Source organism: Onychostruthus taczanowskii, unplaced genomic scaffold (assembly GCF_017590055.1).
Source record: "Onychostruthus taczanowskii isolate IOZ18803 unplaced genomic scaffold, ASM1759005v1 scaffold37, whole genome shotgun sequence".
NCBI lineage: Eukaryota > Metazoa > Chordata > Aves > Passeriformes > Passeridae > Onychostruthus > Onychostruthus taczanowskii.
The window spans coordinates 6,817,709-6,841,675 of record NW_024501126.1 but is presented as its reverse complement, the minus strand read 5'-3'; the positions used below and the strand labels follow the sequence as shown (position 1 = coordinate 6,841,675).

The window sequence follows — 23,967 nt, the reverse complement described above, 5'->3', positions numbered from 1 at the left end:
TGTAGAATTGGAGAAGGTTATGGGTGTGGCGATGTGAGATTGGGCACAGCAGTGAAGCCTGTGACAAACCCGGCTGTGGAAGAGGCTGTATTCAGGTTTGGACTTCAGGCTTCACTGAAGACTCATTAAGTAAGCGCTGTTGCAAAATTAGCTTGGACAGGAACTCACTCATCTCAGCCATTATATCTGTTGAACTGAAATACAGGTTTCTAAAATACAAATTCTGTCACTGTTGCTGTTTACTGAATTACTTAATCTACCTGTTTCTGCATTGACATTTGCTTAGAATACAAAAATCTTTATAGATGACTTCGTTCGTAAAGTCATTTGCTTCCATTGCCAACCCTGGTGGCACCAGGTGATTTCAGATTGACACCAGCTAATCGCCTAATGAACCCATAAGTAAAATAATTAGTAGTAAAGAAATGCCAAGTCTAAATTGGTGATGAAGAAAATCATTCCACAATTTTCCATGCTGAGGGTTAGGCAGTGGCAGTTATATAACTTCCCCCAATAGGAAAAAAAAAAAAAAAGGAACTAAGACACAATGAGAGAGTGGGCAAACTGAAGTAGAACAAGATAGACAAAAGCCTTCAAAGTGACCAGGTAACAGCTATAATGTAAATAGAGGAATAGCTCAGAAACCAAGCAAGCAGTATTTTCTTTGTCTGAGTCTTTCTGCATTATAGAAAAAACATCAGTTTCTAAGCAAAGGAATTTTCAGCCTTACTGTTACAATTAGTGTTAGATCAAAGAACACTTAGAAAATGGAACTGAAAGGACACCCCAGTGCAGTAGCAAGTTCAGTTCTTCAGTCTTCAAAGATTGTCCATTTTTGTATTGAAAGACTCATTGAACACAATATACAGAGCACAAGTGATCTTTTCTTGGTTTCTCTGAAATAAGAGATTCTTCTGCAAAAGAATGGCATGTAGATATTGCAGTGGTAAGGAGATGATTGGTTGGAGTGTACACTCAGTTTGAATATGTTTGTGACCTTCATTAGGATTAGTACTTTACAGCTGCCAGCAATGGCAATGAGCCTATTAAATAATTCAGAGAGGCCCTGAGTATTTCCCATAGCAGTGGGAGCATAGCAGCTAAGCAGCCACCTGTGATTTTGAAGATGGGATGGAAAAGTGAGTAAAATACAAATCTCCTGTGATGGTATCTGGTAGACAGGGATGTTGCCTTGATAAAAAGGCTTCCTCCTCACCATGTCATGAAAACATCTGATGATTAAAATATTACTGAATACCTACTTGCACCAGCTTGTAGACATGCTAATTACAAGTAGGTGTGACAGCTAGGTATAACCAGTACTTGAGGAAATTATGACTAACATGTTTGTGGGTGGAAAAGAGGCCTTTTTTGCTACGCACCATCCTGTTCTGTATTAATTTTTTTTAGTTTGCTTGCGTTTCCCCTGTACATTGTGGTGTGTTCCCTTAAAAGATATCCTTGTGCAGCAGGGAAACCTGTTTGCCATGACCAGCTGCTTAAAGCACGGAGCTGAGCATAGGGAAGCTGACTGGAGGGAAGGAGGTTGTATTTCCCCTAATTTATACAAAATAGGAGCATCTGGAGACAGCTGGAGCCCACAGAAAGAATTAGGCAGAACAATCCTGGAAGCCCTAAAGGGTTGATGTGTTTGAAATCAAAGGTGGCTGGCTGGTGAAGAGCCCATCTCATGAGGATGCAAAGGAAGATTTGCTGAAAAGTCCTTTTCATTTGTCTCTGGCTGAGAATTAGGAGACTGGAATTTTGATTGCAAGAAAAACTAGATACGACAAAATAAAGAGTGCAGAAAAGTGAGGGAGGAGCAGATGGAAAACAAGAGAAATAGAAAGTTGTAGTAGTTTTCACAGTTTTTTTTTCTGGTTTGAGTATGAGAAGTCACATAGCAAAGATGTCAACCTCCAGAGAGCTCTTGTGGTATTGGTATTTGCAGAAGGTCCTAAATTTTTTAAATCTAAACTGTAGCCTTGTATCTTGAAATCCTGTAGTGTTTGCTTTTTTTGTTGGTGGTAGTTTTTTGGGGGTTTTTTTTGTTGTTTTGTTCTCACTTTGCATGTGTGAAGTACAAAATTCCTTGTGCATGTGTATTTTGAGCAGAGGACATGATAGTGCCTTTATCAAATCTTGACAGCATTAGAGATAGTTGCTAATACAATTACAGGGAGGGATTTTTCCCCTCTTTCAGTAAATATTTTCAGTTTCCCTCAACCATGTATTTCTCTAAAATTTTATACTTCCCATGCTTCTAAATGCTTCTAAAAGTAACATCTAAGCAAATTATTAGTAGTAGTTTTTATTATTTTTATATGTAATACCATGTATCTTGAACAGTATTAAAATTGACTGTTTGTGCTTGTTCCTTTGGATTGCCACTTCACTACTAGCTTGATTAACATCTGTGTTCTTAAGCTTCTATGGCAAAAAGGCTGGTATGTGCCTTAAAACACTAATTTCAGCCTTTTGAGTTAAAGTGTTTGTATGTCCCAAGATTGATGAGTTTTTTTCATAATTGACAGAGAAACACTGTGTTATTTTTATGGTATATTAGGTGGGCAAAGGATCTGCTTTATAAATCTTCCTATAAATTTGGTACCAACAGAATGCACCACATTTATATCATTTATGAACTCAGGGTGGGATGGTGGACATACTTTGCACTGAAAAGATATCTCACTGGGGTCCAATTTTCAACTTTCACGAGAGGGTATAAATCAACTGCAAGTTCAAACCAGTGAAGAAAATAAATGAGGGGAGAAAACAAAGAAAATAATTTTGAAATCTCCATGAAAGAAACTAGGAGAAGGTTAGCACAGGAACTGAATGTCTAATATCAAATAATAAGAGGAAAATTTTACAAGGTAGTACCTGAAAATCAAACAGCAGCACCAGTGAGGTAATTTTCAACAAGCAGGTGTAGAAAGATAATTCTCATCAGTTTATAATTTCTGAAGGTCTGATCTTTCTTATGTTTACTTGGCAGAATGTCCTCTGGCTTCTAGAAGTTCTGAACTTTTTAGCAGTTCATATGCAAACTTGATCTCCCTAAGATACTCGGGTATGGTGCAATAGTATCCCTGCCTAGATCAAGGCATTCTTGCTTTTTACATTAGTGGTTCCTAACATCTGTCACAGATGTGAGAAGAACATTCAAAAGCCGAAAGTCAGCTTCTGAGTATCACATTGTGAGCATATTTAGTGATACACCTAAATTATCAACATTAATATAAAAGTTGTGGTATCTTTGTTAATACTATGTATTAACAATTAAAATGATAAAGACTGGCTTTTCTATATGCTGTTTCTGCAATCAAGAGAACCATAATCACGGCATATATGAGGTTTTTGGAGGGTTTTCATTATATTTAACAGGGGCTTTTCTTTCTCTTAGACAGACATTTGGAGGAGTATACTGAATGTCTGTGTGGTACCCCAGATACACTATTTACTGTGTATGTGATTTTGGTTGGAGTAGTGAGGGGCTGAGATCATACAGTATCTTTTAGGTATTAATGACATGACAAATTCAAGCAAGATCTTAAATGTTTAGGGGACAAACTGAGATCACTGAGATTGTAGTGCTTGATTTGCAGTGTGAAATTCTCACCTGGAAAATTCTCATTTCCTCAGTGAAACCCTTCTCTCAACCCAAAATTAAAATTCTTCTTTTCAAGCACAGTTCTGATATTGAAGTTTAAAATATTGATAATGCTTAGAGATTTACTGGCCTACCACTGAGCATGTCATTTTTTGTACTGGGTCTTTTCTGGCTGCAGCAGAGAGTGTATGCTGTGGCTCTCCCTCCAGCATGAGCCGGGCTCAGCTGCAGGCCATGGACCCTGCAAGCCCTTCCTGCGTGTCTGGAGTGCGGCACTTGGGAGGGGAGGTCGGGTCCCAGTCGCCTTCTCCTTGTGTCTCTGCATGGCCACTGTGCTGAGCAGGAGCCATGGGAAGGCCAGCCAGTGCAAAAGGAGCAAGCAGAGCTTCAGAAACTTACCTGTCATTCAGAATCCACTGAATTTCCGGTAAATTCCTGAAAAATGAGGAGAGCAGTCACTATTGAAAGCAGTGTTTTCATGGGTGCTCACTTAGGTAAGACACAATACAGGATAAATAAGGTTTTGAGTCCTTCTGCTTATTTGATTTTAATCTTGATCTCCTTGTGAATTTTGGGACTTTGAAGACCAGAGGAAGGTCTGGTTTTGTGGACACCTTTGCCTTCAAGCTTCACAAAACTAAACCTGCTTCTTCACAGTGTGGTTATGAGTTTTGGTTTTACCTTTTTCTAGAGGCAGAATAGGGTCAGCGGTAGACCCAGTGAAACAACATGACTTGACCGTCTGCTTCACCCAGGCCAGATCTCAGGCTGGTGGGAAAGACAGCCCATTTCTCCAGAAACAGTTATGTTGCAATTCCTTTTTGTTCCTCTCGTCTCTTGCTGGGGCAAACCCCCTATCCTTGTCACCTCAGTTAAACTGACCTGGTTCTGGTCAAAGTGTAGCTGGCTTGGATTTGACAAATGCAACAGTTAGAGCAAGGGCTAAGTGTCTTCAATTGAAAAACATGTTAAAAGGTTGCACGACCATCTGCAAATGTACCTGGTATGTGAATGCTTTCTGGTTCAGTCCAGGTGTGTGCCTTCTGGATACACTGTGCTCAGAGAAGATTTACTATGCTGGGTGAGGAAATCAACTTCTAAATCTGTTTCATTAGACATAATCACACTGGCTTTGCTGTTTGCATAGCTAAATAGAAGGGAGATCTCAATAGTTTGCCATAGCCTAAAAGAGCCACAGTTCACTCAGTAGGCTTGGCTGCCAAAAGGTTTTGTTTAAGCAAGGGAAGTGTATTGGTAGGAGATGACTTTTCTTTAGTTTTACATACACATATTTTTGTAAAAATGTCTGCTAGAGCATAACCCTCATTTACAGTGACAGTGGATGTAGTCAAGTTAGATGTAGAAGTTTTTCTAATGTGTAGTTGTTTGGGTTTTTTGTTTTTCTTTTAATTGATCTGGGTGACACAGTCCAAATAAACATGATTGTGAATATTTAAATCATAGATTTGTGTCATTCTCATATTCTGAATATGGCATTTCTATGTTCATTGTGATAAAATTCAAAAGGAAGTAACAGTCTGCTAGGAAGGTAATTTGAGAAATGAATCAGAGTGAATAGATCAGCTTGTAGGTGTTAGGATGACAGCCAGTTTCAGTTTATATAAATACCTATTTTGATAACAAGACAAAGGAGAAAATACAAAGAAAACATTTCAAATAATTTAAAAACAAACATGATTTTCATTGAACTGTCTTGCAAAGAAGATGAAAGAAATACAGTGGAATATCTTGCAAAGCCATAAACATTACGATTAAGTTCTTGTTTTCAGCAGTATTGGTATTGTAGAGTTTTTTGCAATTCCCCATACAATTTGTCAAAAGCTGGTAGCATATTCCACGGAATGACAGTGCTTAAGAGTATGCTCTGTCAGTATACAATTACATTTTCTCTTTTTCACTTGAAAATATTTATAGTATTTTCTCTAACTTGTTTTATTACTCTTTTTCTCACAAGGTACCTGATTTTGGTTTTGAACTCTGTATTTTCTGTTAATATGTGATGTTTGTCTTTCTTTCTAACACTGAATTTTGCATGATTTGTGCATGGGATGTGTAAATATGCTGATACTGTTAATGTATTTGAACTGATGCAGTTTTATGAAAAGGTCTGTGTGTCTTAATTACTCATTTCTTAAGGAGGTATGTGTATATACACACACGCACACACACACCCACACACACTAGTAATTAAACCAAAACAATACATATAAAATGCTACCATATATGTGAGTAAATGTGATTGTAGAATCACAGAGTGGTTTGGTTTGGAAGGGACCTTTAGGGTCATCCAGTTTCAGCCCCCTGTAGTGAGCAGGGACCCTTTCAACTAGATCAGGTAGCTCAAACTCTATCCAGCCTGACCTTGGGTACTTCCAGGGATGGGGTAATAGATAAGTGGGTGATCCCATTTTCTTATGTTTGGAATGAAGTTATGATACTTGCTGTTGTAAAATTAAATACTTTAGAACCATAAGAAAAGAAATTAAAATAAGTCAAAAAATTGAATATAAATTTAAAATTTTCAGGTGGTGTAATTTTGATAAGTAAAAGATCATACAAAACCATGGTAATGGAATTTAAAGCTCATTGTATTTCATTTGCTGACACTTTGAGATAAAATGCTTAAAATCCCTTTCATGAACCTATAATGCATTAAATATTTGTTTTGAAATGTGCATGCCAATGAAAAATGATTGGGAAATCTGTTATTAAAACCTCTCTCTTCAGTATGTGGTTTTGTCTGCAGTTTAGCATATGAATTTGACCCAGCTAAAAATAGCCCTGGACTCGGGCCACTCCTTTTGGCAAAAGTATTCTTGTTGTCTTGGGACAGGAAGAAATGGCAACCACCATGAGTTCATGTGCCACTTCAAACAGTCCAAATTTTCTTCTGAGCAGAGCCAGCATTTAATTTGTATCTGTCTCCAGGCCAAAGATCGTGTGGGTATTGGTCCTCTTGCCCTTACAGTGATAATCCATTTGCCATTAACTGGACTTTGGTTCAAAAATACTGTATGTTTAATCCAGTGGACTGGATCTCCACTACTCAGTGCTGTAACAGAAAGATAATGGGCTACAAGAGAGATTAATAAGATTTTTGAGTCGCAAAAGCATTAAGCCAGTTTAAAGCTATTGGTTAAGCTGCTCAGAACTGGTAATGCATTAATCTTGAGCTGTGGTGTATGAGCACAGCCACTGCTGGTGTGCATTAAGACATCTACGTGGTCACCTTGTACTTAGCTCTTTTCCAGACTGAGTTAGCAATAACACTCTCCTAAGTCTTAAGGTGAATTTCCAGCGGATGGGTAACAAAGCATATGCAGTGACTCTCAGTAGCAGGTGTCTGGTTTTACCTGCTTTATGCATACCAGGGCTACAAATCTGGGATGGCTGGGTATTTCTTCTGCTGGAGAGCCATCTGTCTCAGTTTGGACTCTTGAGCCTGCTTTGATTCTCCTCCTATTGGTTGATCTGACTGACTTCCACCCCTGTAAGGACTACAAAAGCCTCACTCCGTGGTGGTTGTGAATTTTAGCTTGAATATTCCCATACTGCTTCTGCACTTAATTTTGTGTTAGTGCAGTTAGAACCCTGGGTGAAAATACCTCTCCAATATGTTTAATTGGAATTAAGGTCTTCTAGTCCAGAACTGGCATGTCATTTAGAAATTTGTTTGATGGTTACTTCCTTCTAAGGTTTGCAAAATGACAATGTTGCTTGTTTCTTTTTGTTTGTTTTTTTTCTCATTCTTTTTGAACCCTCGTTTTATATGTGTGTGTTTTTTTTTTCCTCTGCCTAGACCTGGTTAACCATTTCTGTGAACAGGTCCTCAATTTTTTACTTTGTCCCTACTTTCCTGTCGTAGCCCCATCTTCCCCTGGTGTCGACTCCGTACCCTTACAGCGCACAGGCAGTCAACACGGCACACAGAACGCAACCGCGACCTTCCAGAGGGCCAGCTATGCGGCCGGCCCAGCCTCCAATTACGCAGACCCCTACCGACAGCTGCAGTATTGTCCTTCTGTTGAATCACCATACAGCAAATCTGGGCCAGCCATCCCACCCGAAGGGACCTTGGCTAGGTCACCTTCCATTGATAGCATTCAGAAAGACCCCAGGTGGGTGAAACCTTCTTCATTGTCTTTTATTTCCTGCTCGCGCTGAGGTTTGAAATTGCGGTTTGCTTTGCGTGTTTGCTGTTGGATATAAAAAAAAAAAACACATGTGGTGGTACACGAAAGACTTTGTTTGCATGACAGCATTGTCCTAATGCTTCACCTTGGAAAGCTCTCATGAGCTGTTCTGTGCAATGAAATGATAGGTGTGGTCTTGAATGTGTGTGTGTTTAGCCTGCTTTCAGCAGTGCCACACCTCAAAAGCTTAAGAAAAGTAATTTTCTCTGGAAATGGGAGGAGTGGAGTGACTGTTGACTCTGTAGCCATTGTGGATTGAATTTTCAAGTTGCTTCTTGGGCAGAAGTTGTTGCAGTTCTTGGTTTGTCTACATGTAATGTTTATAAATGCTGCAGAAAAGGATATTTTGGTGTTGTGCAATGAGAGTGAGCAATGTGAAAGCAACATGTAACCAGGGTTGTGTTTCATCCCACGTGTTGTACAGGCTTGCAGTGCCAGTATGTGGTAAAACAATGTATGATTACAGCTTTGCAGAAATGGTTATTGCTGTGGATGCTTTTCAAATATTTAGCACAATTTTTAGTGTTGCTGGTGACCATTCTGATCTACTTAGGGAAGGTGCAAGGAGGAAGCTTTACAGCCCAAGCAGGCGCATAGATTAGAGAGAGAATTTTCTGGGAAATGATTTGACTTCTGTGATAGCAGCAACAGAAAGGCTAGCTGGAATCCTCAATGCGCTTTGTGGTTCTGTTCAGTTTTCTGCGGGAAAAGAAAGCAATTCCCTTTGGTAACTTGAGTTTAAACTTGTTGAAAGTGTTAGTTTATACCAGTGTTTTTCTTTGGCAGATGGTGTGATTTATTTATTTATTTGTTTGTTTGTTGTAATGTGCAATTTAATGATAGGAGAGTCCAAAAATTTGCCTGCAACAAAAATGCTGGAGGTTTTTAAGTAACAATTTGAAGAAATGTCTTTGCCAAAATTTAGAATTTTTTTAGCATTATAGTTCTTTCTCTCTCTCCACCCAGGAACAGAACAGCAGATAACATTTTACAGCACATCAGAAACATCACTGCTTGCAGGGTTTTACTTGTTGAGAACACTTCTGTCTTCAACCTTTTTTTTTCCCCCTTAGCTTTAACTGGAGAAAATTGAAAAAAATTTGTATTTAATTGCTCCCTTTCTTCCCCCTGTGCCAAAGCAAACATTAGTGAGAGGGAAAAGGTATTTTTCTGCAACGGAGGTATTATATTTCTATTCCAGAATATAAGAGCCCATGTATAAAAAAGAGCTTTGCTTTGTAATTGTGTTATGTTGCAAGTTAAAGAAACTTACATTAGGAGTGTGCTAGACCAGATGAGAAATGACTGTAATCTATTTGAAATGTTCATAGGAGAAGCATGATGGTGTGCTATTCCCTATAAACAGGAAAGACATACTTACAGTATCTCTGCAGGTCTGAGACATAATATCTTTTTAAGAAAAGGTTATTTCTGTTCAATTCCTTTGCTATCACTTTGCAACTGCTAATGTACAGGATATGTGCTAGTATTTTTCATTTCCTTCTTTTTTGGTTCTTCCTTGTTGTGCTATTTGTACATTCATGAGTATTGATTTCTGTAGGTAAAATAGGAGCGAGGAGGCATCTAGGTATAAAATGAACTTCATAAACCCTTTAGAGTGGATCATTAAATATTAATGATTACTGTGAGATGGATTGGAAATTTGTACAAAACATTTGTAAATAGGTTTGCATTACTCTTGATTTCATTTGTTTGATCCATAGGCTGTATGTGGTATATATTAGTATTTCTGCCCTTGCATGTTGGTTTGAATAATTCTGCTAAAGAAATGTCAGAAGCACATTTGATTATGTTATGCTTTAATCCCCAGAAACCATACTCCACCAGTCTTTCACAAGTCAAAGACTGACTTGTGAAACTGTCTGTGGCCTACAGCAGTTGCTGGTCATTCAGCTATTGGAACGACATTGAACATTTGAAAGGAGTTTGGAGAAAACTAACAAAAGCAATCAGAATGCCTTTAACATGTTGAATTATATGAATAGATTACAAAAATGCCAATATATTACAAGAGTGGAAGTGATAAAATGAAAGACTTTCCAGATGCTTCAAAAAATAATATGGAAGGATTGAAATTACTTTGGGTAGAATGTGGGAGATAGAATCAGGAAAAGGAAAATGACCCAAATGCAATACAGGCTTTCAGTGGCTGTGTTGAGTTGTGCCGTATGTCCCAGAGGGTTACCAGTTATATCTTAAACAGCAAGAAAAAAGTACACAGGTTGTCAGCAGCTCGCTTTGTCATCTGATAAGTCACAAGTGTCCTTACAGACATGTCGCTGCTTTTGTTGGCTGGTGGTTAGAGTGTTTTATGACTGTAACAAATTGTAGAAGGCAATAGTAGGCGTCATTTTCAGACACCAAACCTACCTGTCCAACCAGAGGCCCAAAAAAGTGCTCAGTGGCATTTTCTGCAAAGCGGCAAAATCTGCAAGACAAAAGCACACTATTTGTAGGCTTTTGATTAGCCTATGTATCATTCAGCTCAAGATGAAAAAGTAGATATCCAGAAGAGATTGTACTCAACCTTATAAGCAATTAGTATTCCTAAAATTGAATATAATTTTCTGGAATCTTCAGTTCAGACATAATTTCTGTCTGGAGGCCCAGAGAAATGGTTGGCAGACACAGATGTAATTGACATTTTTTTCCATTATTTTCACCAAGTAGTTAGTCTTACTGATACTCCTAATTTTAAATACGTGTTCTGAGCTTACATTTGGCAAATGAAATTTTAACTCAATATCTGTTCTGCACCATCCAGCTGTCATAAAATGCAGTTCAGTGTTCATTAACTTAAAGTTTAGGACAAAAATGATAAAAAAAATGGGTATTAAGATGTTTGTAATCAAGTTTGTGGCAGGGGATAATTTTTAATTTATGCAGGTAGACTGTTAGCTCATAGGTGTTTATAGACAGGGAGTAAAAACTTTACACATCTATACTGTTGGGGAGTGAGGCTTTGCTGTTTGAAAAGGAAATAATTCCCATATCACTGGCAGAAATAATACTGAAGTTCTGCATATGGGAAATGGAAAGTTCTTATCATTGCAGACTGATTTTTCAGAGCATTCTTTTATGTTCCCTTCATATAAGAAAAAGGAAAATAAATATGTGCTAGGTCTGTGAAATCAACTGTTTCATGCCATAATTTCTTATATGAAGATGTGGTATAAGAAGGGAAATAACACTATTTATTTTATAATTATTTGGTTTCTTCCGAACTGTGATTGAGAGAAGTCTTGAGTGTTTTAAGGTATCAGAAATACATGTTAATGTGGTATTTTCCAGCCTACTTTCATGAAGGAAGATTAATCCGTCTCTTTGCATCAACAAATTATCTGTGGCTAGTGTATACTTATTATTATTGTTATTATTTTATTATTTTATTCTTCAGTTTTATTTTGTCTGTTTCTAAATTTTAGAAAAACTGGGGAATCCTAGACATGTTGGGGTCCAGTTGTCAGTATATGTGCCTTCCAGATTTAATTCCAAATTCTGAACTTGACAAATGTGTATAAGTTATTTAATTTTTTGAAGTTTTAACCTAGTAAGAAACCATCTACATGTACCGCTGTGGCTAAGTTACACTTGCTACACAAGAGATGAAAATAGAGCATTTTCATATCCTTCATTTAAATACATACCAATGAGGTTTTGTGGTTTCAGTGTTTTTGGTGGTTTATGAACTCAGACTGTGTGGTTTGATGTGTCCAGTCACCAGGTGTTCTTCATTGTTGTGTGAATTCCCACCTGTTTTTATTTATGCACATATACACAGGTCATCTCCTGCAAAGAAGCTGGCAAAAAGATGAGGTAACAACAAAAATTATGTGGAATACAGTCCACCGTGGCTACCAAAGTGATTTTCAGAGCTCATTGTCCCTTTTCATATTGCCTTGAATTATATTGAGCTGCACTTAAAACTTTCCATTATGGCTTCACTTTCCATGTGTTTCAGAACCTTTAGAACTATTTATTCAGAAAAAGTGGGATAATTTGGTGAATGAAACTGTAAAAGGTCCGTTATTCATTATAGAACAGACTGCAATAATGATTGGGCTCTTGTTTAAAAAGAAAAAAAATCATTATCATTAGAGAATCATGTTGCAACTTCACAAGAAAAAAAGAAATAAACCCCAGTTACCTTGTAGCAGTTCTCACCTTTAGAACTGTCTGGGTGTAAGTCAGTACAGAGACAAAAGTTTTCCAGGAGATGCATGATTTAGCTGTAATACCCTGAAACGTTTCTTATCGGTTTTGCATTTTCAGAGTCAACTTCTCATTTCATTACATCTGCTGACCTTAATTTCCTCCTAAGCAGAAAACAACAGTGCTGTCTATCTTCTAAACTAGCTTTCTTTTCACTTATGAAAGGATATAAATTAGATCAGAACATTTTGTGTGAACTATAAGTTTCAAAACTCTTCTTTTTTCTCTTTTTTTTTCTTCTAGAAATATATTTCCTCTGCAAAATACAAGCTAGAAAGCATTATTTTTCTGTAGGAAAAATGACAGAAGTAAAATAAACTCTAGTTTAATTTCTGTGCTCCCATAAAACTGCTTATGAGATTAGCACACAGAGTTTGGAGCATGGCCTGTTAAAAGTTTCTACAGGAGAATTCTCCAAATACTTAATCTCACTTGGTTACAAGGATTGTCTCAGTATTAATAGTGTTAGTCTGCTCTAAGTCTGAATAGCAGCCAGGCACTCTGAGAGTCCAAAGAATTAAGAACACACCAATATAATCCTGTACAGGTGGGATGTTGGCAATCTTGGTGGGAACGTTTCTGCTAGGTTCTTTGGGAAGGGTTGTCACTTTCAGAAAGAAACTTCTGGTGAGATGGAAGGCATTGCTGTGACTGTGGTATAGCTGGTGGCAGCAGTGTGAAATACTGCTGTTTTCAGGCCTGAGATATTGGCTGGAATTTTCAGAATCCCAAGGGACTAGTGATGGCATCGGTGGGTTTCTGGCCTAACTCTCTAATGCAAGGTGTAGAAGATTAAAGTTCACATTCCCAGTCTGGATGAGACAGAACAGGGCTTGCAGACACTCCTCCTGCTTTTATGTGACACAAGGCATGGTAGGCAGCTCTCCTTTTCTCTTAATTGGTCCCTCTTACCCTTACCCAAAATTAAGGGTAAAGGGGAACATTTCTCCAGAGGTGGTGGTAGTAGGGCATCCATGGGAAGCACACTTTTTAGTGAATCAGATAATGTAAATTTTGGCAGTGTAGGCTTATCTCCAGAAACAAATGTTTCAACTTTTTAGGTCCTGTGAACACCCTAAGTTTTTGGGGATTTTTTTGCTCTAGACTTAGTCAGGCCAGGCCCCTTGTATTGGTAGAACCAACCAGACAGTGTTTGAGAGTGCTCATTTTGTAGGTCTGTGTTTAAGTATTTCTTTCATACAGGAAGGACATACCAGGTTTACTTTTTCTGCACAGAAATCATACAGTCTCTCAGGATTTAATCTATACTCCTCCTCAGTATGAAAAACTGACCCCAGAAGAATAAATTTGAAGAATCTAAACAGCACAAAGATATACCCAATTCAAAAATAGCAAGTCTGGAGCACATTGCAATTCTTCATGCAGATGTCTTCTGCATGGAAGGTGGGAATTTTTACTTAGTGCACAAGTTAGTTTTTAAAAAGCATAGCAGCTATGACAAAATAAACAGCAATCTGTTTTTCTTTCCTGATGAAGATAATTAAGGATGAATCTTGCTTCCTTAAAATAGATGGGGATGGAATCCATAGACTCTCCTACAGTCTCTTAATTTGGGATTTTGGGACCTAGCTGAAAACCTTGTCTGGAAAAGATTTTCCCAGCGAGTATTTAGTTCCAGCTTGAGCATGACAAAATAAACAAGCATCTGACTTGTCCTTGCAAGTGTCACCTTATGGTGAGGTAAAGAATTGACTCCCAGAACTTGTAAAACTTCTTTTTGTGTGTATTTGAGCACACTGTGGTATGTGCCAACAGTTCCTGTCTTTCCACTTTTTACATTGAGGTGGTTTATAAATGGCTGGGGAGGCGTTGGACACAGGTGGAACCGTCTCACAGCACAGCAAATACAATTCTGTATGTACAGAATTATCCACCTGTATTTGCTATTTTTTTCTCACTGGAATTTGCCCTATATTATTTAGCAACATTCTTTCTCTAGGATAAAGGCTTGGTAGTAAAAATAAAAAAAAAAAAAGAACCAAACTGAACCAAAGGAACAGAAAATTTTTAAAAATCTATCTAGAACTGTAATCTACAGGAATTAAATGACTCTGCTTTTAGCTCATGAAGTACTTACTACCCTCTTTGTCTCCTTTTTGACTGGTACCATTTTACTGACATCGCAGGTCTGCAGGATGTTGGCATCCTGTCTTTCAAGAAATCCGATCCTATCATTAGAAAATCTGCTCTGTTGTGCTCATGAAACATCATGCTTTCAGGATATTGCAGTAAGATGGATGGTGCTGGTCCATGAATTTTGAATAATGAGTATGTTCAAGAGAGCTTACAGTTCCTAACCTGTGAGCAGAGTAGAAGAGGTTATGTGTAGCCATTTTATTTGCCAGGTTATTTAGCAGCAGGGTATAATTTTGAGAAAGATGATACCTTGTCTCTTGTTTTGATCTGCATGTTTAGCTCTTCCAGTCCTCTCCCTCTACCAGAAAGTAATTCCTTTCCATTATGCTGAAGAGAGGGAAGCGAAGGGCTCCTCAGGCACTTGTGACTGAGGCAGGGTGTTCAGGAAGATGCTGGCAGGAGAGCCACGTAGTGTGGTAAATGCACTTCTAATAGCTCAGGGGAGATAAGACTGATATTTCCTTTTTGAATTTCTAACCTCCCTTCCTCCCCACTGCTGGTCTGCCACTTGAAGAACAGCAATAAAGCACTTCCCTCCCTTTCTTTCTTCATCTGTTGTGTATTTTAATGGCCTTATTCATCCAAGAAGAAACAAGTGGACAGTGTACTTCATACTGTTCATAGCTCATTTCTGGTTTTTGCATGGCATTACTAAGTTTCTAATGGCAAATATATGTTTCAGTGCAGTTTTTGCCTTTGTTTGCCACACATTTTGCTCAGCATCCTGTGGCTCATTTGCAAACTTTGACAGATGCAAAATCTGTGTGGTGCCTTTCTGTGATGACAGACTGTAAGAGCCAGGAAATGTTGTAAGTATATTTTCCAACCAGACATTAAAAACAAGGAGAAGAATCATGCTTTTAGACTTTACTGGGCTCTTGTAAGCTGTTATGAGCTTCTGGCAAGATAAACCACATAAGAAGCTTCTCAGTAGTAGCTCTTGGATATCTCATCAGCCAAATGGATAATAATAATCTTAATTTTTACAGGGACATTGAGAATAAGTTAAATTTTTAAGGTACATTGAAGTTCAAAGGATAATCTTGCTTTTAATTTCATGGGAAATGCAATGGGAGCAAGAAGAGGGAAATAGATGGAGAAACTGAATGGGGGAAAATTTAAAGAAGTGATATAAGATCAGGATGCATAGTCTCAATTTTTTTCATTAAAATAGCAACTGAAAGTCGTCCTTGATCGTGTGATAAATTGCCATGCAGATTTCAGAACCTGGACCTCAGTGTCATATACCATAGCTGTTTTATACGCAGGAAACAAGAGCTAACATTGAGAGTATGGAACATTCTGCAAGATAATAATATCAAGTGTTTGCTAAAAAAAAATCTCTAATGTAGTGCAGAGCTAAAAAGTTTGAAGGGAAGGAATGGTCAAAAACTTTTGCTAGTTTCTAGCATAACTTTTTAGCTGTTATAAATTAAAAACTTGACTTTAAGAACTTCAGCTCTGTATAGATTTAGAATGTTAGATGGTAATAGACCTATCTCTGCTAGCTCATTCAAGATCACAAAAACTCAGAATATTCTGAGTCAGAAGGGCCCATAAGGATCATCAAATGATCATAGAATGGTCCCTGCACAGGACACACCAGGAGTCACACCCTGTGCCTGAAAGCATTGTCCAAATGCTTCTTGAACTCTGTCAGGCTTGGTGCTGTGACCTGTGGAGGTCCCTGTAGAGTCTGTTCCAGTGCCCAACCTCTGGATGAAGAACCTTTTCCCGATATCAAAACTAAACCTTCTCTGACACAACTCAGGGCATTCCCTCAGCTCCTGTCCCTGGTCACCACAGAGTAGAGATCAGTGTTTGCTCCTCTTCTTCCTGTCATGAAGAAGTTGTAACTGCAGTGAGGTCTCAGCTCAGTCTTTTCCAGGCTGAAGAGACCAAGTGACCTTGGCCATTTCTCAAACAGCTTCCCCTCAAGGCCCTTCATCATCTTCCTAGCCCTCTTTTGGGATCAGAGCCTGGTGTGAAGTCCAGACTCCAGCTTGTATTTTCTCTGGTGCACCACTGTTTCCCTGGTGATCCCCAGCAGCTTCACTTAGATTGTTCTTTCTCAGCTCACTCCACGGCCCCACTCCAGGAAGTCAGTGAGCAAGTGGGGTTCACAGATTCACCTCAGTTCTTAGCATTAAGCTAGTGGTTTCCTAGGAAGCAAAAGATACCACTGATCCCATAGAAAACTGCAGCCATTGTTGCCAGGGAAACTCCTAGTCTCTAGACTTAATATGAAATATTTGGGGTTTTTACCTGTTTGGTTTTGGTTGGTTAGTTTCTTTAAACCACTGTAGCATCAGTGGGACCACTGGCTGCTTAGCTTACCATTTACCATTAATAATTTGGGGGTTATGTTTGTCTTCACTGTTTAATGAAGTGGAAAGATCTGGATGCCTGAATAGCTTCTGGATGACTGAAGACCTGAAATTTAATGGACGGGTTTTCTTAGCCCAAAGGAAGGCTAGGAGTGAGAAATCTAGGTTTCCTGAACATACCAAAGGTAAAAATGTGGAGAAGAGCTATGTAAACTCTGTCCCAAGACAAATAATTTATGTCAGGAAATGACCGAAAGCTACACAGGTTTAAGGAAAGTACTTGAATATAGTTTTTTACTCTTCAGAAATCATTTAAAGTTAGCTTGATAATCTTTTCATTCCATGTGAGAACATGATGTATTTATTTCATAGATTTCTTTTTGAAGAGTAGGGCTGATTTTTGTTTTTATTGTTTGATGCTACGTTTTTCTTTCTGAAAATAATTTCTTTCTGAACCTACCTGAATTTGAGCATTTTGAGTGTAAAAACTTGGTTTGAAAGTTTGGGCCTAAAAGCTGCAGCTTAAGAAGAGTGGTCGTGTGTGTTGGTGAGAGGAACGAGTACGGACAGCGCAGGTGTGACAGGTTTCTTAGTAAAGGCGACTTCATTACTTTCCCATTAGCCAGGGCTGCATAACATTTCATTGTGACTCTCTCTCAGAATCTGTGCTGATCCATCAGCCTCACTTACTCCAGCTCTTGTTGCTAGTATAAAGAGTGGTCCCTTTTCTTGACCAGGAGATGGCTGCTAGGAGTCTAGGCAAAGGGTGAGCCTGGAGCAACCTAGCAGTGTTTGTTTTTCAGAAGTATTGGTACTTTCCTGTTAGCTGTGTGATATTGCTGCCGTGCCCGGTTCAGAACTTGGAGCTGCGGATCTGAAGTGGGAGTTCCCTGCTTGCAGAGAGCCAGGATGGCCGGGCCCACTCTCAGCAGGGGGTTTGCTGCCAGTGAAGTTTACTGCAACTTAAGACGCAAAATATTTGAACTGTTTTAATCAGTTGTAGTTCATGTCCAATGATTCACAGAGAGAAGCAGCCTCTGTTTTTTGGTGAAATGATCCTGTAATTACATACATAGTATGAATTACATTACACCATAGCTAGATTTATGGCCTTAAAATAAAAGGAATTTGTTTTCATCCTGTAAGAAATTGGCCTTTAAGGGCATACCCTTTTTACGCCTTATTAGGTTCTGTATAGTTCTGATTCTGTCCAATACCTTTTTATGGAGAAAGCTTGACATTTTTCTGCATGAGAATAGCTGTCAAATGTCTTGTAAAGCTCTGGCTGCACACAAATGGGCACGCAGGAGGATCTTTTAGATGTTTTGCTGTTAGCTTTTTCAGGAAAAAATGGGGGTAAGGCATTTGATTTCTCCTCTGCCTTTACCTGAGTTTGCCATGATTGGCCAAATTGCAGAACTTCTGTTTCAGCAAGGCATTTCCTCTCTCATGTATTTAGAAATTCTTTTAAATGCAGGAAATCGTCTCTGTAGGATGAAATCTTCTTTGCATAGTCTTCTCCGGTGGATGTTTTTTCATTTGTCAGCAGCCACATTTTTTTTAAATGAAATTTTATCCTAAACTGTCAAGGTTTTATCTGCAGCTGTGAAGGGATAACAGATCCTGTCAGCCACTGCTTTTTCTGTGGCATGGCTCCAGCAACCATCTGTTACCTTTCTGCTTCTGCATGATTTACACACCAGAATCTCCCCTCGTAAAAAAAAACCAAAAACAAAACCATAGGGAAGTATTGTACAAAAGCTTAATTTGAAGTATGTAAGATCATATAAATTATTTTAGTAAATGTGGGGGACCAGTTCTTGAGTCCGATAAGAGAGACTTTAGAGCAATTTGGTTACGCTTCACAGGAGGAAGGGGCTGCTTTTTCACAGGGTGAAATGGCTTGCATAAAATTTTCTCATTCAAAAGTGTGTGTGCATGACTTTCACAGAGAAATTCAGGAGAAATGCACACTAAACACCTCTCCACCTTTTTATTTCCAGTTATGAGTTCAAGCTGATCAATTTTCAAGTCAGCTAAAGTGGAAATACTTCCATTGAGAAGCCTGTTTATCACCTCCTATATGCCTGTAATCATTTCAGTTGTACACACGGGTGCAGTGAAACTGAGCCTAATAGTTCCTAATCCACAATAGGTTTATTACTAAGCCAGATTTGCCTCATAATAATAATGCAGACAGCTTCTCAGAATAACTTAATAACTGCAGTGTGAATATAGAATACTTATTCCTGTTTCATTTCATATTCATCAACATAAAACTGTCTGATACTGAACTTACATCTTCTTTGCTTTTGTTGTTCTAAAATAAAATCAGATTTTGGTTTAGACTTTATTATTTACAAATATTAAACATGACCAAGTTTCATTCTGTTTCAGTGTTTCTATTGTGGACTTTTTTTGTTAATCTTTTTTTGTAGTTAGCACTGAGAATGGGGTAAGAGTCATTAGCTTCTCAACTGTTTTCTAAGAGAAACATGTACACTTCATTGCTAAAAGGAAAAAGAAAAAAAGATGTTTTGGAAGGGTGAAGGGAAGAACTGATGGAGCTGTTTTCCTTCAATAGAGAGTTGTCGGCAAAAAATGTATCAATCTCACTAAAATTTATTTCAGAGCACTATTTATTTATTTTGCCTCTCTACAGTTAAGAATAGAATGAATAGCAGAGAAATGATAGAGCTGGTAGGTGACAGCTGAGACATGGAGAATAGCGAAGGTAACCTCTTACACTTGTATTGAGAACTTCAGCACAGCCTGAAGGATAATTAAATGCACAAAGTAGTTTTCAGAAACATTTTAAAGAAAAACTATGTATGAGTTCGTGTCTCTAACATTTTAAACTTCTTTGGAAAATGCAATTCTCTGCATGTGGTGTTGATTTACTTCCTTGCTGTTGCAGGCTTCTTGGGAAAGCTAAACTTATGGTGCTCCCAGTTGTGCTGAATATAAGCAATATAAGCTAAATCCTGCAGTCTTTTCAAAGAGAAAATGTCATTTACTTTGTAACATGTCTTTGAACAGAGTAAGTGCAACAATTCAAAGAAACTTCTATTGTACTGGAGTATTGACCACGAGTTTTGGTCATCAGCAGTTAAGAGGCAATTTTTTAGTTTTGGATAAAAAAATAAGAGGATAAGAGGATAAAACTGTCATGTGACATTTTCTTAGATTACAATGTAAACTAGTGAGGTTCAAGAATTTGGTGATGATAGTTTGAAGTCCAGTGTTTGTTCACAGTACAAGCAGCGTCTGGAGTTTTATCAGTATATTATTCTCCACTTCATGAATCTTGTATGTAGGGGAGAAAATGTTTAAAAGGCACTGTTGTCAAGTTCACAAAATATGTGCAATGAGAAATATGTGGAGAAAACATTTTCATCCTGTTTCCTTTAAAATGGTCTTGTAGCTTCCCTGTACCTCTCTTATATGCAACAGCTGAGTCTCTCAGCAAGTTCACAACAGCCAGAAGCAGTTTAGGGATGGGGTTTTTTCATACTTTCAGACGAATAAAGCTGCTTGATTTAAACAAGAAAATAACATTTCTTGGATAATAACTGTCAGATAACCTATCACTCAAATTGTAAGATGTCAGTGTAACAAGAGAAGTATTTTTTATTGTCAACATCTCTCTTGAGTAAGAATTTTTTTTCAGTTGGGATGTCATGCACCCTGCTTGAAAATTTTTAAACTTCTGGAGAGACATGTTTTAGATTTTCTTGTAAGACCTAAAGATTGAACTCTTAATGGTAACAAAGTAAAGCAAATAAACTTTTAATAGAGCAAGTAAGATTTTCATATGCTGGCATTTGGTTTTGTTTAGAAAATTCAGAAAAAAATAATGCTCTTTTGAAATAAAAGCCAGGAAAAAAAGAATAAAAGCTAAAATTAATAAATATAGCTTTTATGTTTTCTGTGAATTTAAAGACTGATTGAGTGTTTAGAAAGTTCAGAGGGAAAAGAGATGGCTGCTTTTACATGAGAGTTGTAATATTTTAAACAATATGATCTCTGCCTTTGTTTCTTTTACCATGAGGAAAGAACATTCTGGCAAAGAACATTTTTTCCTCATTCTCCCCACACCCATGTAAAATTTAGGCTTTGTAATACTGAATTCTCTTAGGACTCCATTGAAAAGGAGACTGGTGTGAGGATTTATGTATCTCTCTCAATATGTGCCTGTGATAGTGATAGTGATGAAACTCTCTTGAGAAGGTGCAAGTTGGAATGGAGGCTGTGAAAAGTGCCTGGAGAATTACTGGCCAGCATCCCCTTTTAATATGCAAACCAAAAGTAAAAATATGGATTGATGCCACTGTTTCTGGACATCTTGCTAGCATTTAAATGGCCCAGTGGTTTCATTTTGCTGTACACGTTCAGTTCCAAAAAGCTCATGTTCAATTTGAAATGAGATGTGAAAAGCTGGACTGATGAAGAATAAGAGAAAGAAAGGCAGGATTAAAAACAAGAGCAGTTAAATTGTTTAGTTATGCCAAGGATTAAGAATCGGTAGTTTCTTTCTGGACAGGTCTGCTGTGAAAGCCCGTAGGAAGGATGCCACGTGAAAATTGCAAAAATCTTTTTGGAAAATTTGGGCAAATATATACTCAAGGTTGTTAAAGGAGCTTTTCAAGGACTGCAGCAAAGGGCAGAACTCTGAAGGACCTTGGACATCTATGAAAACTGTGTGGAAAATGTACCCAACTAAATTCAACAGTCTCATGATACCATCTTGTAAAAATCAAAATTGCTTTGAAAGCCTGATTGCTGGAATGAAAAGCTCACATCTTTGAAGTAGAGTAGCAATTTAACTGCATGACTGTTAAATCTGGTTAACTAACTTGGAAAAAAAAATCTGTTTTCTTTACTACTCCACACATGGCATTTGCTAAACTTAGCTTATTATATATACGTGTATTTTTGTGCATATATCTATGTATTTAGTATTAAGTAGGGCTTTTAGCTTGAGCCTGTGCTGGCCATGGAATGTCTTGAAAAGAGAAAGCACAGAGCACAGGATTTTTAGCAATGACAAGACAGTGAAAGACCTCCTGTGGAAACTTCAGTCTTTCTGTGTGTAGAATAAATACAATTTATATATGTAGTATGTATGCACATGTAAAAACCATGTTTGGTATGTCTGGGAAAGGCTGGTGTCTTACTAGGGTGTGATATTTGGAAGCTCTCCCCCAGCAGAGTGGACCTGTGAGAATTAAGTTCATAATCCATGTTTGCCTGGCTTAAATCTGTATGCTGAAAGTGTGTGTTTGTAGGTGGAGAGAAGGAGCACAGGAGCAGGGTGTGATTTTTATTCAAAGACATGTGAGATTACTTTGGTTTATAAGAAACAGTAGGATCAGAACAGCGTGAGTGGAATCTCCTTGGCTGCTGCTGAAATTCCTTGTGTAAATCAAATTGAAAGAGAGTACATTTAGCTTAGATATTAGGAAGAAATTATTCATTGTGAGGGTGGTGAGGCACTGGAACAGGTTGCCAGCAGAAGCTGGGGATGCCCCAGCCCTGAAAGTGTTCAAGGCTGGATGGGATGGGGCTTTGAGAAACATGGTCTAGTGAAAGATCACAGCCCATGGTCATGGGGGAGTGGAACTGGAAGATCTGTTCCAGCCCAAACCATTCAGATGCTGGTAAGCACATGGCCCTATGTAGACCCCAGCCTCTCCAGCACTCTTCACATAGAAACCTCAGGTTGAAAGGACGTGGTGTGTCCTGTGTCACCTTCAGAAAAGATACACGTTCATTGTGTCCTCTGCTTAAGGTGGAGTCATTGCCCATATCTGTTATGGTCTTCATGATGGTCTGTCCAAAGTATCTTCTCTATTGTCTGAAATTACAAGCTCAGGAGGTGCAAATTTTACGTATGCAAATTCAATTGCAGCAGCTAGTTTTATTTATGCCCTTGGGATTTCCTTGATTATAAAGTGGAAACTGCAGTATCATTTTATTTCAGGTATTTGTGATGGTTTTCGCTGACAGCTCTAGGAATAGTCATGGTCATTTTCAGTGTTTGAGTTACAGGCAAGTTATAGAGAATCTCTTTTATTTCCATGGTTTCTAATAAAGAGTTAATATGGATGCTTTGTCAAAAAGAAATGAAAATAATCTGAGTATTCTAAAAAGAGCAATATATTGGCTGGGTTTCACATTAATGAGTTGCTGTAGCTTAAAACTTTACCTTGGATAGTAACACAAATCCAGTTCTGTGGTTAATTAGACTGACACATGCTACACCAAATTACATCCACGGGCATATTATATGAAGAACCAAAATATGTGACAAGGTAGTGTAATCCTGAAGTGACAATGGTTCTGGCTTGGTTTGCATCGGCTGGTATGTCTGAGAAAGGCTGGTGTCTTACTAGGGTGTGATATTTGGAAGCTCTCCCCCAGCAGAGCGGACCTGTGAGAATTAAGTTCTGTGTCTTTGTTTCATGACTAAGTTTATGATGGAAAGAAGCTTTCAAATTCAAAAGAGGCAAAAGAATAAGAAGGATTTCTTAAAGTCCTACCTAATTTGCTTGCTAGGAGATGTTGCTTGTCCTGGGAAATGCACAACTGAGACCTGGATTTGCCTAAACTTTAAAGAATGCTAATACTTTTTAAAGTTGTTAGATTTTGTAGAGTAACAATAATCTTCATATTAAATAAGTGTATTTATTGCATATTTCACATATATATGACCAAATTCTTTGTTGTAAAAAGATAAGTTTGCCATTTAGGACAATTTTAAAACAAAGTTGTTTGTTTTAAAATGAAATGTAGTTATTGTCTAATGTGGTACTGTTTATTTGTCTGTTTGTTTGCTTTTTGTTAAAAATTTCATAATAACATTTATCCCTGAGTAGAGTTTTAATTTTAATTTTTAGACTAAAAATTGCATTTGCTGAGGACCTGTAAATTAATTTAAAAGGATTGTATGTTGTACTAAATAAGATGATGTTTTCTTCTTTTGGGTAGGAAGCATATTCTGTATGTGCTTAATAGAGATTTATATTTTATAGCCTATTACATAAGACTGCTTTCTGTAGAACCTCAAGAAATTAGGGAAAGTAACAAATTTTCTGCTTTTTTGGGTTTTTTTTCTTAGTTTGGTGTTTTGTTGTTTTTTGGGGTTTTTTTTTTTGGGGGGGGGGGTTTTGTTGTTGTTGTTCTTGGTTTTGGGGGTTTTTTTGGTTTTTTTGGTTTGGTTTTTTTGTATCACTGGGGAATCTCAGAAACATTGCAGGAATACAAACCTAGTAAGAGTCAAGTGAAAAATCCCCTTCATGTGTTGCCTCACTTCCAAACCAAAGACTTGAGTCTCTGAAGTCCTTAGAATAGGTTCTTCCTTCCTTTTCTGTTCTCTTATTTGTCACCTCAGCTAGACAGAGCTGAGTGATTTTTCAACAAG

General features: G+C 37.9%; 1 protein-coding gene across 1 annotated transcript in view; it reads left to right on the top strand.

Annotated features, from left to right (window-relative positions):
- CTNND2 (catenin delta 2) overlaps positions 1–23,967 on the top strand; it is a 518,515-nt gene that overhangs the window by 281,961 nt on the left and 212,587 nt on the right. The window contains exon 9 of the mRNA XM_041411749.1: positions 7,500–7,752. Coding sequence (XP_041267683.1) covers positions 7,500–7,752 — 253 coding nt within the window. The remainder of the gene's footprint in view (positions 1–7,499; positions 7,753–23,967) is intronic.